Source organism: Rhodotorula paludigena (genome assembly GCF_050403205.1).
Source record: "Rhodotorula paludigena JCM10292 DNA, Rt_paludigena_JCM10292v1_ctg80, whole genome shotgun sequence".
Lineage (NCBI taxonomy): Eukaryota > Fungi > Basidiomycota > Microbotryomycetes > Sporidiobolales > Sporidiobolaceae > Rhodotorula > Rhodotorula paludigena.
In genome coordinates, this window is record NW_027481378.1 from 1 (window position 1) to 13,862 (window position 13,862).

Consider the following 13,862-nt stretch of genomic DNA (forward strand, 5'->3'; position numbering starts at 1 on the left):
AAAAAATTAAAAAACCCCCCCACATGGGCCTTTTTTGGGGGGGGCTTTTATTTCCCCTTTGCCACCCCCCCTAAAAATTTGGGGGCCCTTCCCCCCCCCCCCCCCCCTCCTCTCTGTGCGCGCGGGTGGATCCGCACAAGCCAGGAGCGTGCTGACTCCCTCCGTTTTCGCGCGCGCGACACAGGGGCCCGCTCTCGAACCTGACGTCGATGATCCCGGGCATGTCGGACATGCTCGGCGGCGCGGGCGGCGAGGGCGAAGCCGCGCGGCGCATGAAGCGCGTCGCCTTTATCTTTGACTCGATGACGACGGCCGAACTCGACTCGGACGGGAGCATGTTTCGCGACGACCCGAAGGACAAGAAGGCGATCGAGGCGAGGGACAAGGACAAGAAGGGCAAGGGGAAGGGGAAGGAAGTGGCGGCGAAGTCTAAGGGCAAGGAGAACGTCTCGCCCGCTGGCGGCGACTCGAGCGACGGCGACTCGGACGACGCGGACGAGGCGGGACGCGGCGACGTCGACCCGCTCGGCGGGCGCGAGCCCAACGCGCGCGTGCTGCGCGTCGCGCGCGGGAGCGGCACGAGCGTGCAGGAGGTCGAGGAACTCCTCAGTCAGCACCTCATGTTTGCAAAGATGGCAAAGCGCATGGGCGGCAAGAATGGCATGTGCGTCGACTTGACCCTCTTCCCTCTCTCGTTTCGCTCCTCCTCGGCGTCCGACTTGTCCGCCGCCGCTGTGAAGACCCAGCTGACCCATGCTCTCCCTTCTCCCACAAACACAGGATGAGCAAACTCGCAGCACGAGGCGGTCCCGGCGCGCGCGGCGGCGCAGGCGGCCTCCCCGGCATGGGCGGCATGCCCCCGCTCGGCCCAGGCGGCATGCCCGACCTCTCGAAACTGTCGCCGAGCCAGCTCCGTGCGATGCAGGTGCGTTTGCCCGAACTCGCCTTCACCCCGCTTCCTTCCCTCTTTCGTCGAGGAGTCCGCTGACGCGGGTAAGCCGTTGGGTCACGCGCACAGTCGATGCTCCCGCCCGGTGCGCGCGAGATGATGAGCAACCCGGGCGCGATGCAGCAGATGCAGCAGATGATGAGCTCGATGGGCGGGCTCGGCGGGCTCGGCGGGCTCGCGGGCGGCGCGGGCGGCGGGATGGCCGACATGCTCAAGGGCCTCATGGGCGGCGGCGGCGGCGGGCGATAGCCTCCCCGAAGAGCGCGCGTCGTACTCGCATCCCTTACCGTCTCTATGGTCTGGCCTCCGTCGCTGTTGTACGCAGGATTCTTCGCAAGGTCTTCAGAAACCCGCTCGCTGGTCGAGAGGCAGAGAAGAAGCAAAGCAAGTGGTGCAGCACAGACAACACTAACGTAGGTTTAGCACAGACGGGGGAGAACGAATCAAGGGCGTATAGTATGACGGAAAAGGCATGCGAGGTGGAGAAAGGGAAGCGCGGCTCAAAGGCTGTCCTTTGGCGCGAACGACCAGATGCGGACCTCGCCGTCGTCGGCGCCCGAGATGACCGACTGGTCGGTAAGGAGGACAGACGTGCTGGAAAGGCCGAGAAGAGTCAGCAGGAGGGAGGGGAAGGATGGGTGTAGGAGAGACGCACACTGCGGCCTTGTGTCCGACGATGGTGTGCAAGTTCCGACCCGAGTCGCGGTCCCAGATCTGCGAGTGAGCCGCCTGGTAAGTAAGCTGTGCGGGAAGACTGCGGAGAGAGCGGAAACGCACCTTGATGGTGCGGTCATGGCTGCCCGACACGATGCGCAGCTTGTCGACATCGACGGTCCACACGCCCTCGAGGTGCCCAAACTGCTGCCGGACGCACTGCGCGCCCTCGACGTCCCACACGCGCACCGTGTTGTCGAGCGACGCAGAGACGACCATCGGCTTCTTGTCCGAGGGGAACTCAAAGTCGGGCTGCTGCACCGGCGCGTGCTGCCCCGCGAGCGAGCCGACAGTGGCCGCGGCGGGGAAGAGCGACGCGGCCGAGGGGCCGGCGAGGCGCGTGTTCGTGTTGCAATTGGGACCGGCAGCGCTCGCGCGCGCATCCTGGTCGTCGTCGGTCGTCGCGGGGATCTCTTCGCCGGGCGTTGTCGCCGGCGGCTGGAGGAGCGTGTTCGGGTGCTGCGCCGCGCCCTGGTTCTCGCCCGCGCCGACGACGTAGACCTTGAGGCTCTGCACCTGCGCGACGTGGCCCGAGAGGACGCGCACGCACGAGCGCGTGTACAGGTCCCACACGCGTATCGTCGCGTCGTCCGACGCCGAGAAGAGGTACTTGCCCATGCTCGACTGCTTGGCCTGCTCCGGGTTCGAGATGGGCGCGCCGACCTCGGCGCCGCCCGCACCGACCGTCGTCGTCGAGTCGTCGCAGCCGTCCGACTTGGAGTCCCACAGCGCAACCGAGTTGACCCACTCCGAGTGCCCGCGGAGCGTGTAGACCTCGCCCGTGCCAAAGTCCCACACACGGATGGTCGAGTCGCCCGAGCCGCTGACGAGGAGCTGCTTGTCGTACGTGAGGCAGATGACGGCGTCGCGGTGGCCGCGGAGCGTGCGCATGCACTCGCCCGTGCGCCAGTTCCAGATCTTGAGCGTCGAGTCCATCGAGCCCGTGACGAGCTTGAGCGCGTCGAATTGCAACGCGCGCACGCCGCGCGTGTGTCCGCGCAGAACGCCGACCTCCTTGCCCGTGTCAAGGTTCCAAATGCGCACCGAGCGATCCCACGAGCCCGTCATGAGGACCGGGAACGACGGGTGCGGCAGGTCCTCGGCGACCTGAAGACAGGTAATCGAGTCGGTGTGGCCCGACAGGACCGTCGCGGCGCAGGTCCCGCGCCGCCAATTGCGCTCGATGGCGAGGCGCTCGCAGTAAACGTGCTTCCACGGCCGCGTGAGCGGGACCGCGTTCGAGTCGATGGCGCCGCCGACGCCGGGGAGGAAAGACGAGCGGGACGGAGGAGGCGAGGCTGGGCGGGAGGGAGCGGGCGAGTCGGTCTTTGAGCGCTTGTGGCGGTGCGCGTCGGAGAAGACGGCGGAAGAAGGGTCGACGATCATGTCGTGCTGATGCGGGTCGACAAAGGCGTCGCCGTGGTGATGCTGCTGCTGATGTTCAGCTTGCGCGCGTGCCGCAGAGGTTGCCGTGTCTTCGAGCATACGTCGCAGCTCGCTGTCGCGGCCGCGGCTGACCTCGCCGGCGCGGCTTGTCGGAAGCGCGTTCATGGCGAGGCGGGCCTTGCGGCGGCGCTCGGCGAGGAGCGGGAGGCCCCAGCCGCACTTCTCGCACTTGCGCTCGATGTGCTGCTGGCACATGGTGCGCCACAGGAGGTCATCGTCGGCCATGCCCTTCCATGCGCGCGAGACCTGCGCAGCTCGGCCGAGCGTGATGGCGTCCAGATAGCCGAAGATCTTGAGCGTCACCTCGCGCGGGAGGAGCTCGACCGGGTCGAGGCGCATCTCGAGCGCGAGCTGCTCCTGAAGGAACGAGAGCTGGGACGGGCATGCGATGGTGAGGAGGCCGCGGAGGATGAGGATGCGGCGGCGGGACGGGGAGGACGAGAAGAGACTCCAGATCGAGTTGACCGCCTGCTGCTCGTTCGGGGCGAGGTTCTCGAGCGACTGAGCACAGTTGTGACTGGTCAGCATAACGCTCCGCAAGGTCACGCGACTTGACGCACCTTTTGGAGCATGAGGTTGGTCGAGCCGTTTGCCATGCGGGCATGGCGGATGCAGACGTTGCGGCAGTCGCCGCCAGGCGTGTCAGACGCTGGAGGCCCTCGCCTGAGCTCATCCTCGAGGTCCATGCTGCTGTGGCCGTCGTGGCCGGACAGCGTCTTGTGACCGGCCGGGTCCGCAGCGCCGCCATCCATGGCCTCATCGGGGCGGTGGAGGGGCGAGCACGGGCCGAGGCTCTGCGCTATGCTCTGAGCGATCGAGTCGGACGACGCGAGCGGCGAGTAGAGGGACGGCGAGATCTGGCTCTGCGGCGGTGCGAGCGACGAGGGGAAGGGCGGCAAGCCGTTGGCGAGCGACGACGAGCTGCCCGGCGGCGACTGCGGCGCAAAGTGGAACGGATCGACGGGCGCGAGGAACGCAGGGTCGGCCATCTCGGGCGAGTCGAGCGGGAAGAGGAGAGACGAGCGACGGGGTGGCGGTGCCGAGGCCGTTCAAGTCGAGCTATGCGGGGTCGTCGAGGTGTCAACCTAGCCCCGACTTGTTCGAGCTGACTGAATGTACCTCACTCGCGGCGGACTAAGCGAGGTAAGGAGCGAGAAGTGTAACAGCCGGGATGTCGACGAGAGGAAAGAGGCGACGAGGGCGACGCTCGGCGAACGAGGGTCGGAACGAGCTGAGACTGGCGCGAGATGGCGAAACGAGAGTGCTTCTCCGTCAGCACAAGAGCTCGCGCGGCCTTGCGTGTTCGCCAGCACGAGCGCTCTTTGCCGGCTGGCGTGCTGTGCAGAACTTGCCACGTCACCCGCCTCCGACTGGAAGCACGCGCGCCTGCTTCTTGCCCGCTCCGGAAAGTCGCGCAACTCTCGTCGGGCCCGGTTCTTTCCCGCACTTTCTTACACCCTGCTCGCGGATCTTCTGCAAGGCTCACATCGCCTGCACGTATTCCATGCGACTGTTCGCACTCAGAGCCGCTCCGCTTATCGCGCTCGCACCTGCTCGAACGAGCGCGGCCCTCGGCCATCGCTAGTCTCCCCGGACTCTCCCACGTTGCCCCGGGGCTCTTCGTGCACGAAGCAAGCTTGCGCGCTGGCGGGAACGCTGAGAGCACTCTCCGAAGGGCGATCGTGCATCGCCCCTTCCTGCCCGCTCGCCGCTCTACGCCCTTGTCCTGCGCTTCTTCGCTTGCTCCTGCTCCTCGCTCGCTGCCTACCGCTGCACGCGTCTCAAGCTCTTTCTCTTCTGACGCTTCCGAGCTCGCGAACCATCAGAGCCCCGAGTCTCCTCGACAACCCGCCCAGCATGCTCGTTCCGCTGTCGCTCGTCGACAACGCCGTCGCCGACATGGGCATCACCTGCGCATTCCTGTTCGGCCTCCCCGGAGGGAGCGACGACGCGTCAGCAAAGCAGGTGCTCGACGATCTTCGTGCTGCGACGCAACGGGTTGTCGAGAAGTGGGCGTTGCTGCAAGGGAAACCCGTGTGGTCCAAGGAGGTGCGCACCACTCTGCTCGCACGCGATTATGCCAGAGCTTACCATGATGCTTGCTTGCAGAAGGGCATCTGGACGATCGACGTCCCGGAGACTCCGCTCGCGCAGGAGCGCCCCTTCCTCTTCACTTCTGAGCGGGTGCACAAAGCCTACGCCGCGGCGGCGTCTCTTTCCACGCTCCCGCAGCCGCTCGATACCTCCTCTCCCTGCGCGTTCCAGCCCGCACACGACCTCCTGCACTTCCGCCGCCCCGACCTCCCCTCAACGTTCGCCGACTGGGCCAAGAAGGGCGCCTCGCTCCTCGCCGTGCACGCGACCGTCTTCGACGACGCCCTCGCCGTCGGCGTCACGACGCCGCACGGCCTCCTCGACGCGACGGGTACGGGGTGGGCCGTACGCGCGCTCACGGCCGAGCTGCACCACCAGCCGTGGGACGTCCCGCCGAGCACGTGGGCGCGCAACGCGCTCACGGACAAGTTTGACGAGGTCGTCGCGCGCCCCGTGAGCGACGACCCGGAGGACGTGCGCATCGCCAAGAGCGCGCTGCCCGGCTGGGTGCCCGCGGCCAAGGTGGGCAACATTGCGCGGTTCCTGGTCGGGTACGTGTGGGAGAAGAAGTGGCACAAGGACGAGTCGAGGCATGTGTTCCTCAGCAAGAAGGCCGTCGAGGCGTTGACCAAGAGCGTCAAGGATCAGGTGCGGGACGAGACGGGCGGTAAGGAGTGGGTCTCGACGGGCGATGTGCTCACGGCGTGGGCGGCCAAGGTACGCCTGCTTTCCTCGCGCCATGGTCCACGGACTCGCGTTCACACTTGCACGCTCAGGCACTATTCGGTCACGAACCGCGTTCGGGTGCTTCAGCACTCCTCTCTCCCGTCTACGCCCTGCGCGACATCCTCGCCCTCCCCGACTATCCGGCCAACTCGATGTGCCCCTACCCGTTCTCTCCCTTCCCGATCCCCTACTCGACCTTCCCGACCCTCTCGCTCGCGACGCTCGCGCTCAACCACCGGCGGTGCCTCCTCCTCGCGCGCAAGGAGCCCTTCCTCCAGGCGACGCTCAAGGTCATGCTCGCGCAGGCCAAGGGCAACCTCCCGCTCATGCCGTTCAAGCCCTGGCCGTGGGAGAAGAAGGGCACGCAGGTCTTTATCGTCAGCAACCAGGCAACGGCCGACGTCGCGGGCCTCTCGATTCCGCGCCCCTCTTCCGCCCCGGTGGCGACGGCGAGTGCTGCCGACGAGGACGAGGGCACGCTGCACGACGTCGACGTCTCTTCCCCGCCGTCGCGCAAGGGCAGCGCCGCCTCGTCCACCGCCGCCGCCGCATCGAGCGCGTCGAGCGACCTCCCGCTCCTCGCGTACTACATGCGCATCACGTCGCCGCTGTCGGACCACACGTCGTTCCGGTTCCAGGTCAACGACCAGGGCTACTTCTTCGAGGGCGCGATGCGCCGCAAGCGCTGGCAAGGCGTCGAGCGCGCGGTCGAGCAGCTCGAGCGCGAGTTTGGTCACGGGGCAGCGGCAGCGGCGGCGCCGCCGGTGGGCGAGAAGCAGTGATTCCCGGGGTTGTAGACTTTTTTCTCCTGCGCTTGTGTTGCGTGTGGCGTGTAACCGGGGTAATGCTGATTTCGAGGATCTCTCTCGATGGAGAGTGGTTGTAGAGCAAGAAAGGAGAAACTGCGAGATACTGCATGACCCATTGCCCCTCGACATTCTACTTGGCCGTCGGCCGCGGGACGCCCTGCTGCGCCACCATGACAAGACCCTTGTTCCACCCGAACGGCCAAGTTGCATCGCTCTTGACCGCCTGGCCCATGAGGATGGGCGAGTCTGCGGACAGCGGGAGGCGTTGTCAGTCTCCGCTCTCGCACAGTCGTACGACAACCGGACGTACAGATCGAGAAGAAGGTCGTGAGGGCGAACATGAGCGCGCTCCAGCCTGTGTATGCGAGAATGAGTGCGCTATCGGGAGAACGCAGCAGGACAGAGGAGGCCGCACCGCTGAGCATGCTCCCGCCCTGGTCGCCCTGCTTGTTGGACCCGAGGTTCTTGGTGCCGAGGATGGACGAGACGGCAAAGATCAGGCCGAACCAGGGCCAGATTGCGAACCTGCACGCGAGCGAGAGAGGGTGAGTGGGGGGCGAGGCGGCGACGAGGGACGCGACCGGCTGGTGGGCGGACCTGGTGAGCATGGCGAGACCGCTGCAGAGCATGCTCGCGAATGCCATCAAGTCTGCAACGCTCGTCCGGCGCTGTCAGCTGCAGCCGCCCACGGCGGAGGGGCGAGGCGGGCGCACCGGCAAAGTTGCCCGAGGGCGAGGTGTAGCGGTACGGGAGGGCATTCTCGGGCTTGCGAGGCTCGCTCGGGTCGAATGTGCGCGGCATGGCGGGCGTTGGCGGTGAGACGGAACCCGGCGAGCGACGATCGCTTCCTCGTCGCTCTCGAAGAAACGTCTCGCTCGACTCTCGTGCAGAGCTTCGAGTGCTGCACAGCCGAGCAGTACACGTGCCAGTGACCGCATCCAGCCGGGCAGATCTGCACCCAGCGCCCCCGATCTCGCCCTCGTCTTTGCGAGACTTGGCACTGTCCTCATCGCTCTCTCGCCGTTCGCACGCACCGTCAGAGACGCTCTGCAGCGCTGCAGAGGCTCCAGTGACCACGCACGGCTCTCGCCCTGCCTTTACCGCCGCCGAAGAACCCGCCTTCGCCCTTCTCTCGTCCGACGCCATGAGCGAGTCCCGCTACAACGGCCCCATCAACCCCAACCCGGCAGAGGGGGAGTCTGGAATAATCATCTACGGATATGTACCATCTCAAGAATTACAGGTCGTCGCCCTGATCACGTATGGCCTCGCTCTCTTGCTGCACTTGTCGAACCTCGCGCGCCTCAAGGGTACCCGGGTCTTCTCGCTGCTCCTGGCGACGTGCTGCGTGAGTCTGCCTCGCCCTTTCCCCCTTTGTCACGCTGGGCATGACCACCTGCGAGAAGCTCGGTTGCTGACTCGCATCCGGACCTCCCAGGCCTTCGAGGTCATCGGCTACGGGTGCCGCCTCGCTTCGCACTATCGGCCTTTCGTCGTCAACTTCTTCATTGTTCAGGTTAGTCAAGACCTCTCGCCCCGAACCACTTCTCGAGCGCTTTGGGAGAGGCGAATGCAGAAACTGCCGAGCGACGTTGACCGCAAGGAGGTTCGCTGACTCTCTGTCTGCGCGCAGTACTTCTTCATCGTCGTCGCACCCGTCACTGCCTCGGCTGCCTTCTATCTGGCCCTCGGGCAAGCTCTGCGCCGCCTCGACCGGGGCGGACGTACCTTCCTGCGGTTCAACCCCAAGATCCTCATCATCGTCATGATCATTGCCGACACGGTGACGACCATCATCCAGATCGTCGGTGCGGCGCTCATCGGCGTTGCAGAGTCCGCACGCTTCCGCGACAATGGCAATTCGCCAGTAACGTCTGACCAGGCGAACGACATCCTTCTTGCGGGTCTGGCTTGCCAGGTGGGATCCTCCTTTCGCTTCTCTCCGTCGCACAAGCTGACGCTTCTGATTTCCAGACCGCCTCCTTCCTCGCCTTTGTCATCCTGCTGGGCCTCTGCATCTGGCGGTCGGAGCGCACCTTCACGGCGCACCACCTCCCCCGCTTCTTCTCCCTCGTCCTCTTCGCCGCGTCGATGCTCCTCATGCTCCGCACGACGTACCGTCTCGCCGAGATCGCGCAGGGCGTCTTCGGGCCGGCCTACTCGAGCGAGGCCCTCTTCGGCTGCCTCGAGTACCTCCCCGTCATCCTCGCCGTCTCGGCGTATGGCTTTGTCCCGCTCGAGAAGCAGCTCCCGATCGACGTCGAGGCCGAGGCGTACGACTCGGGCACGAGCCAGCGCTCGCTCGACATGCGGCAGACGACGCAGGAGGCGCGCACGATCGACCTTCGCAGCGCCGGCAACGACAGCCCGCAGGACGGCGACTTGTCCCCCGTCGACGCCGAGTCGCCCCGCGAGCGGACTGGGTACGCATTCCGGGAGCGCGACGAGGACGAGGGGGTGGTGAGCGACGAGTCGCCGTCGCGCGCCGAGAAGGGGCAGGTGGACCACGACAGGCTGCGCAACTAGGCTCTTGCTCCCCCTTCCCACGCTGTACATAGCTACGCGTTGTAGAGACCCGCTAATATTGACAACAGAGTCCGAGACCGTCTCCTCTTTGCTCCGGCCTCTCCGCAGGGACGTGCAGAGACGCTCAGGCCGCGCGTTGTCCGTCGCGCCCCAACGCACGGCACGGTCCTTTGCAGTCTGGGACTTGACGCTTGCTCTCTGTGTCGCACCTCGCGTGTCGCGGGAGGCGAAGTTGCCGACTCGCCCGGCTGCTCTCACTGCGCCGAGCCCGCGATGGTCTCGAACGCCGTCTTCCTCGCCGCGTGCATCGTGCCGCCCGTCTGCCTCGTCGCAATCATTGTGTGGACTTGCTGGATCTTACGGCGCATCCGCCGCCTCTCACAAGCACCCGCACCCGTTCCAGCTCCGATTCTTCCGCCGGCCTCTCTCCCACCGACGCTCGCCTTCACTCCTTCACCGCCTCATCTCGTGCCTCCGTTCCATCCAGTGGCCTCTCCCGCAAGAACGCTCTCCGTCCTCCGTTCAGACCTCTACGCCGCCCTCCCGCCTCCGCCCCCCGCGCCGCCCGAACCGCGCTTCTCGATCCGCACCACCCTCGCACCAGACGGGTCGCGCGTCCTTTCGCGCGCGCCAACCTCCTCCGGCGGGCACGGTTCGAGCAGCCATGGCGGGCCAGCGACGGAAGAGTCGGCGCGGAGCAAACCTGAGCGAGCGAGGAAGGATGCCAAGCGGTTCGGAATCCGCGACGCCGACAGCGAGCGATCGTGGGCGCTCGTGCAGGCGCTGGACGCTGTACTCGATGCGCTGGGCGGATATGACGATGCCGACGAGGCGGATGGGACAATCCGGTCTGGCAGGGCGATGCCGCAGCTCAGGAGGCGCGGGTCGACCTGGTTGGCACAGGATTGGGAGCCTGTCCTCTCTCCCGCGACCAGCGCGCCGCCGTTGCCAGCGTCATACCCGCACTACAGTGCCGCCTTGGCTGCCGTGAGCGCAAACAGCGCTGCTGCGAGACGGCCGCTTCCGCCCGGCGCGGCATACGAGGCGTCGAGTACGCCTACAAGCGAGGACGAGCCGGCTCCGCCGAGCGCCGCGCCGAAGAGCGAGCGGAGCGCAGACGGCGGAGCTGTGAGCAGCTCGCGAGAGAGCGGCCTGCCGCTCCTCCCTCACGGCGGCGGTGGCTGCCGTCCTGCCGGTGCGGAGGTCTTGGTCCAGCCGCTCCGCCAGCAAGGTCGGCGCTACTGCCCTCAGCCGCAGCCGCGGCAGCTTCCACCGCACTGGCCGGCCCAGCCCGATGCGCCAGAGACGCTCGCCAACCCGCCTGTTTCGCCTCGACCCGTCTCGGACGACATGAGCATCTCTGCTCGCTCGTCCCGCTTCTTCGGCACGACCCTGGTTCCCCTCCCTCCGCCGACCCCGTCTCAGAGCTCGCATTCGCACGACACGAATGGAGGGCGCCGCCGCCAGTCGGCTTGGAGCGACTCGACGTACGAAGCCGTCTTCACCGACTTTCCCGCCAGTACCTCGATCTTCCAACCACGGCGCACCTCCACCGGCCCAACATCTTCTTATCAGTCGGGCGCGCTACCTTCGCCGCTCGAAGCGCACTCCCACCGCTCCGCGACTTTCCCCCGCTCATCGGGCAGCACGGCCGCGCTCGAAGAGCTCGAGAACTACGCCAACTCGCTCTCGTCCGGTATGTCGCCGACGTACGGCGGGGCGAGCGGCGCAGCAGCAGCGCGAGGCGCGCTCCTCGGGCGGACAAATTCTCGGAGGAAAGGCTCGGCGCCGTGGTTTGCAGCAGCGGCGCAAGAGTCAGAGCGGCTCGGAGATGCGTCGGCGACGCCAGAGCATGCAGACGACCTGATCGCGGACATGGAGAAGCACGAGGAGACGGAACAGCGGGTTGTGAAGGCGTCGAGGCCCATCAGCTGGCTGGTGCGGCAGAACAGCGACGGCAGTCTTGACGACGTGCCGCACTTTGGCGGACTCGCAGTGCGTCAGGCTCTGCTCCGCGGTCCGCTGCATGGCTGCAAGGCGCTGACGTTCGAACTTAACTTGCACCGTGGCAGCTTGTCAACCCGGACGAAGGATCGCTCCGCGGATCAGAGTCGTCTGGTCGAGCACTCAGCTAGCCCTTCGTGCGGCTCGCTCCCTGGCGTGCTGGCACGCTGTACTGGAGGTAGACCAAACACATGGTCGTTGCTCGACGAGAGTAATTGGAGAGCACGAGACAGAGAAAGCAATGGATGCAGCTCGCGTCCGCCAGTCAGCTCTTGTGGAAGATCTGACGGGTGTAGGAGATCGCAGGCAGCGTCTGAGCAAAAATGAGGGCAAGGAGGGGAGAGAGAGCAGGAGAGCAACCATTCTCGCCAAATTGTCACTTGCCACCACGCCCAAGATGCCGCTGCTGATGCCTCAGAACACGGCGCAGACACCAGCGAGCTCGCTCCCGTCGTCTATGAGCAACACATCGTCATCCGCCAGCGACTCGCTCATCGCAGGAGGTGTCTCCGGATCGGCTGCAGCAGCCGTAACGGAGCAGCCGGGAGGGCTGCGCGGGCTCCTACAGAGTGCATTGGACTCAAAGTGCGTCCTGCGCTCCTGTACAGCCACGATCAAGCTGCTGACGAGCTCACCGCGCTCGACTGCACAGCCCGTACTTCTCTGCTGGTTTCGGCTTGATGGTGAGCTGCCAATCCAGCTTTTAAAGCTGGACCATATCGCTGACTCTCTTGTCTGTAGGCCCTCGGCGTCGGTGCCCAGGTCCTCCGGCGGTCAGCCGTCCACGCCGCGACCATCGCCCAGCGTCGCCTCCTCGTGTCGCTCGAGATCTCGTCCAAGGACCCCTCGTACCTCTGGTTCCTCCAATGGATGTCGCACGAGTCGGCGCGGCAGGCGCAGCTCGCCAATCGCCCTTTGCGCGGCATCGAGGGCCTCGCGAGCCGGATCCGCAGCCACGAACTCGCCGTCGAGACGAAGTACGAGCAGCGCAAGGACGGCAGCTCGACTGCCGAATTCAGCCTCGTTCCTGGACCGGGGACGCACTACTTTCGGTACCAGAACGCGTGGTTCCAGGCGAGTCTCGCTTTCCGCTTCTTCGGCGTTCTTGTCACATCGCATGGCTTGCCAGGGCTGATAGATGCGTCCTGGACTTGCAGGTCAAGCGCGAGCGAGCGACCAATATGCTCGACCTCAACTCGGGCACTCCGTGGGAGACGGTACACCTCACGACCCTCTCCCGCGACCGCAACCTCTTCTCTTCGCTCCTCGCCGAGGCGCGACAATTGGCGCAGCAGGCGCAGGTCGGCCGGACCGTCATCTATACGGCGTGGGGAGCGGAGTGGCGGCCGTTTGGGCGACCACGGGAGAAGCGGTTGCTGCCGAGCGTCGTGCTGGACGAGGGCGTGAAGGAGCGGGTTGTTCAGGACGTCCAGGCGTTCATGCAGCGCGGAAAGTGGTACTCGGAGCGAGGTGAGTCTTGCATGTCGCGAAGAGCTTGGGCAGTCGGGCTCATTGCTCTTGTTACGCAGGGATTCCGTACCGACGCGGCTACCTTCTCTACGGCCCGCCCGGTTCGGGCAAGTCGTCCTTCATTCAGGCTCTCGCTGGTTCGCTCGACTACAACATCTGCGTGCTGAACCTGTCGGAGCGCGGTCTCACGGACGACAAGCTCAATCATCTCCTCGCCAACGCACCGGAAAGGAGCATCATGCTTCTTGAGGACATCGACGCCGCTTTCTCCACCAGGACGCAAACAGGCGAAGCGGGGTGCGTTTAAATAGCTGTGACTGAGACTCGTCGCAGAGCAGCCGACTAACCTTGGCGACTACCGCAGCTTCAACAGCAATGTCACCTTCTCCGGCCTGCTCAACGCGCTAGACGGAGTCGCCTCGTCGACCTCGCAGCGCATCCTCTTCCTCACCACAAATCACCTGGAGAAGCTCGACCCGGCGCTGATACGCCCCGGCCGCGTCGACCTCAAGGAGCTCATCGACGATGCCACGCCCTTCCAGGCCAACGAGCTCTTTACGCGCTTCTACGCCGACGAAGAGGGACTCGCGGAGGAAGCTTTTGCCACGTTGCGCGCCGAGCTTGTGAGCAGGCTCGAGGAGGCGATGCGTGCGGGGACGAGGATCAGCATGGCGGCGCTGCAGGGGCATTTCATCCGGCACGGCGCGCGCGAGGCGGTGCAGGAATGGCCTGAGCTGCGGAGAATGGCTGAGATGGACAAGGCGCTGAGGGTGCAGACTTCGGAGGGGGAGAAGGTGCGGTTCGCATCTAGTCCATGAACGGAGGAGCATCGTGAGGTGAAAGGATAGACGCGTCGAGCATAGGTGCGCTTTCGTCTTCGGGCGCTACTCCGCATCGTCACTGACACGAGTGATGCAGACTTTCCCGCATATTCGAGCAAGTCGCAATTTGGACATGTCCCCTACGCCGGCAGCTTTCGTCGAGGTCGGACCCATCGGACGATCCGCTCTATTGCTCGCTACTAATGGTCACCCACGCCGGACCTCTCGCATGGTCGCGGATGCACTCCTGAACTGTCCGATACGCTCTTGTCGCCGTTTTGTCCGTGCTCTTCGTTTCTTCTC

The 13,862-nt window shown here is 65.6% G+C and overlaps 7 protein-coding genes across 7 annotated transcripts; 5 read left to right on the top strand and 2 right to left on the bottom strand.

Moving 5' to 3' along the window:
* Positions 1-184: 184 nt before the first annotated feature.
* Positions 185-1,198, top strand: JCM10292_007646 (uncharacterized protein; the record flags this gene model as incomplete). The annotated part of the gene is made up of 3 exons (XM_076652536.1): positions 185-664; positions 781-925; positions 1,019-1,198. Coding segments are annotated over 3 exons (805 nt in total), but the record flags the coding sequence as incomplete, so codon positions are not given.
* Positions 1,199-1,449: 251 nt separating this feature from the next.
* JCM10292_007647 (F-box/WD repeat-containing protein) lies at positions 1,450-4,098 on the bottom strand (the record flags this gene model as incomplete). The annotated part of the gene is made up of 4 exons (XM_076652537.1): positions 1,450-1,543; positions 1,605-1,663; positions 1,727-3,610; positions 3,670-4,098. 4 exons carry the CDS (start codon positions 4,096-4,098, stop codon positions 1,450-1,452), a joined length of 2,466 nt encoding a protein of 821 aa, XP_076501886.1.
* An 868-nt stretch (positions 4,099-4,966) lies between these two features.
* Positions 4,967-6,711, top strand: JCM10292_007648 (uncharacterized protein; the record flags this gene model as incomplete). The annotated part of the gene is made up of 3 exons (XM_076652538.1): positions 4,967-5,158; positions 5,219-5,920; positions 5,980-6,711. The coding sequence occupies 3 exons, from the start codon at positions 4,967-4,969 to the stop codon at positions 6,709-6,711; spliced, it is 1,626 nt and encodes a 541-aa protein (XP_076501887.1).
* Positions 6,712-6,868: 157 nt separating this feature from the next.
* JCM10292_007649 (uncharacterized protein) lies at positions 6,869-7,539 on the bottom strand (the record flags this gene model as incomplete). Its single annotated transcript, XM_076652539.1, has 5 exons — positions 6,869-6,984; positions 7,049-7,093; positions 7,154-7,263; positions 7,336-7,387; positions 7,452-7,539. 5 exons carry the CDS (start codon positions 7,537-7,539, stop codon positions 6,869-6,871), a joined length of 411 nt encoding a protein of 136 aa, XP_076501888.1.
* Positions 7,540-7,882: 343 nt separating this feature from the next.
* JCM10292_007650 (RTA1 domain-containing protein) lies at positions 7,883-9,264 on the top strand (the record flags this gene model as incomplete). Its single annotated transcript, XM_076652540.1, has 4 exons — positions 7,883-8,086; positions 8,177-8,254; positions 8,372-8,656; positions 8,713-9,264. The coding sequence occupies 4 exons, from the start codon at positions 7,883-7,885 to the stop codon at positions 9,262-9,264; spliced, it is 1,119 nt and encodes a 372-aa protein (XP_076501889.1).
* A 273-nt stretch (positions 9,265-9,537) lies between these two features.
* JCM10292_007651 (uncharacterized protein) lies at positions 9,538-11,399 on the top strand (the record flags this gene model as incomplete). The annotated part of the gene is made up of 2 exons (XM_076652541.1): positions 9,538-11,259; positions 11,337-11,399. 2 exons carry the CDS (start codon positions 9,538-9,540, stop codon positions 11,397-11,399), a joined length of 1,785 nt encoding a protein of 594 aa, XP_076501890.1.
* Positions 11,400-11,665: 266 nt separating this feature from the next.
* BCS1 (bifunctional AAA family ATPase chaperone/translocase BCS1) lies at positions 11,666-13,556 on the top strand (the record flags this gene model as incomplete). Its single annotated transcript, XM_076652542.1, has 6 exons — positions 11,666-11,853; positions 11,921-11,951; positions 12,010-12,342; positions 12,426-12,738; positions 12,798-13,035; positions 13,103-13,556. The coding sequence occupies 6 exons, from the start codon at positions 11,666-11,668 to the stop codon at positions 13,554-13,556; spliced, it is 1,557 nt and encodes a 518-aa protein (XP_076501891.1).
* Between the last annotated feature and the right edge of the window lie 306 nt (positions 13,557-13,862).